This window comes from Crocodylus porosus, unplaced genomic scaffold (assembly GCF_001723895.1).
Source record: "Crocodylus porosus isolate Cpor-Errol unplaced genomic scaffold, CroPor_comp1, whole genome shotgun sequence".
NCBI lineage: Eukaryota > Metazoa > Chordata > Crocodylia > Crocodylidae > Crocodylus > Crocodylus porosus.
Genome location: NW_017728923.1, coordinates 15,346,702 through 15,349,157, shown reverse-complemented (window position 1 = coordinate 15,349,157; position 2,456 = coordinate 15,346,702). Strand labels below are relative to the sequence as shown.

Below are 2,456 nucleotides of genomic sequence, written 5' to 3'. Positions count from 1 at the left end.
GGTGAGTCTCTGGGGCCTGATTGGTGTGGAAAGGGAATCCCAAGTCCTCCAATCGTCTTTTGCCCTTTCAAAAGCCCTGGGCTTGGTCACTGCCAGTTAGCCCGTCACATCCTCCCCTGCAGAACCTGTCACCGTCCCCGGTGAAGCACAGGCCTCAGCCTGGGGGACTACTGGACCCAAGGGGCAGCGATGGAGACCTCCCCCAGTACCCCCGGGGCATTGTAGGTGAAGAGACGGACTTCCCGCCTTGGTTGTGGGGTGCGGTCTGGGGCAGGACTCCATGAGGGCCCCGGCGGTTCAGGTTCTCTCCCACTGGAGGAGTCTGCCCCACTGGCAGGTAAAGGCGTGGGGATGTTTTCTCCTTCGGTCTCACCAGGCGGGGCCCCACAAGCAGCAGTCCTTGTCTCCCCTTCCCCCTGAGGAGTGGCAGGTCCTAAGCTCGGGTGAAAGTCAGCAGGGTACCACCCATCAGAGTCAGAGTCCTCCGGGGGAGCTGCACGTACAACTGCCGGCTGGGTGGCGCGAGGCCTTCTTCTACAGGGAGGCCTAGGCCTCTCTTCTCACGGCTCTCTCTCAGGCGGAGGGGGCCCCACCAATTTGCCAATAGGCAGCAGGAGGTTCCAGTGGACCATGCAACTTCGACCCAGGCCAGACTCAGGGGAGATTTCCTATACTGGGAGGTCTCCCAGGTGTCACACCACTGTATAGGGTTCAGTCTGCCACCAATCAGCCATTTTGTGTCTCCCAGTTAGCCCCAGGTTTCGCAGCAGCACCCGCTCTCCTTCTTGTAACCCCTGCTCATGCACTCGAGCATCATAAAGCCGCTTATGGCATTGCTGGTTTCTTCCAGCAGTTTCGGCTGCCAGTCGATACACACGATGGAGATGGTCCTGAAGCTGTTGTGTATATTGACCATGAGTCAAATGTTGTTGGTAGACTCGTTCTACCCCAAAGCACAAATCTATGGGTAACCAGGGCTCCCCCCACGAACATGAGTAAATACAGACTGACCCCTGTCACACCATTCCTAGTAGAGTTGCAGGTATGCACCAGGTATGCAATATGCTGGCTCCATGTGGCCTTCTGTTCCTGCTGGAGGGTACCCAGCATATTCAAGAGAGTGCGACTGAAGCACTTGGGTTGAGGATCCCCTTGGGGGTGGTGGGGTATAGTCCTTGATTTCTGTATGCCAGCCACTGTCAGTACTTCATGCAACAACTGGCTCTCAAAATCTTGCCCTTGATTGGAGTGGATTCTTGTGGGCAGCCCAAAGTACAGAGAAGTACTTTTCCCACAGTACTTTGGCAACTGTTCTTGCTGTTTGATCTCACGTAGGGAAGGCCTGGGCATATTGGGTGAAGTGGTCTGTCACAACCACTACATTCCCCTTTCGGTGCCCCTCCCTTTCTATGGTTAGGAAATCTATGCACATGAGCTCCATGGGTTTTGAGCTTTGGATGGTGTGTAGATAGGCAGTTCGAGCGAGTAGGGTCTTCCTCCGCACACCGATCACAGTTTGAGTGTTTAGTCCTTACGTCTTCAGCCATTTTGGGCCAAAAGAACCACTCACAGGCTAGCGCCAGGGTGCGCTCTACCCCCATGTGCACAAAGTCATCATGCAAGTCCTGTAGCACAAGGCCAGCTAGCCATCACATGTATTTAGCTAATAACTTACCTGTTTTCCTGCATTTGGGTTCCGAAGTATCACAGTGATTTTCTGCAGTGCCTAAGAATTCTAAAAATAAGAAACATTATTGTTAATGATATAAGATGAGGTAAATTGGATAATCTAAGATGGGTGTGTCTACATGTGCAATTAATGCACAGAAAGCTTGCTGCACAGTCAAATACTGTGCCGTAAACTTTCTGTGAGAGCACGTCTACACGTGCACCTGTCAGGAGCAAATTTGCTCCCAACTAGAGCAGTTCAGGGCTTCTCTCCTACTATATGACAGCCAGAGGGAGCTCTAGGCTCCCCTAAGTGCCAGCCCCAGGCTGGCAAGGGACACTAGGGTCAGGCCTGGACTCCAGAGTGTGGGGGAACAGCCCCGTGCCCTTATCGTCTGAATAGGGTAGGGGGCTAGAAAACAGTTGAAGGGGAAGGAACACTTCTCCAGCCCCTTGTCCTGATCAGTCCCACCCAGCCAGGGTCTTGATGCCAGCTGTTCCACCAGCTGTTCAAGCTAGTGGAACAGCTCCTGGCGGCCCCTGGCTGCGTGGGGAATCCCTGCCTAGCTGGGGGCTTGCTGCCAGCTGCCCCAACAATGGGAAAGATCGCACCCAGCCCCTGGCATAAATTAGGCTGGGTCGGGAAGCAAGAGCTCCCCAGTCCCAGAGCTGTTCATTAGGCCTCTGTGAAGCATGGGGCAGTGGGGGGGCAGCAGGGATTGACCCCTGCCCTGCAGCACCCCGTGAGCACCGGGGCTTTTTTTTAAAGTACTGGGAGCTGGGGCAGG

The 2,456-nt window shown here is 54.6% G+C and overlaps 1 protein-coding gene across 3 annotated transcripts in view; it reads right to left on the bottom strand.

The window, feature by feature from the left end:
* Window positions 1-2,456, bottom strand: part of CIITA (class II major histocompatibility complex transactivator) — a 58,563-nt gene that overhangs the window by 36,614 nt on the left and 19,493 nt on the right. For all 3 annotated transcript variants that reach the window (XM_019540104.1, XM_019540102.1, XM_019540103.1), the window contains exon 6: window positions 1,676-1,735. In XM_019540104.1, coding sequence (XP_019395649.1) covers window positions 1,676-1,735 — 60 coding nt within the window. The remainder of the gene's footprint in view (window positions 1-1,675; window positions 1,736-2,456) is intronic.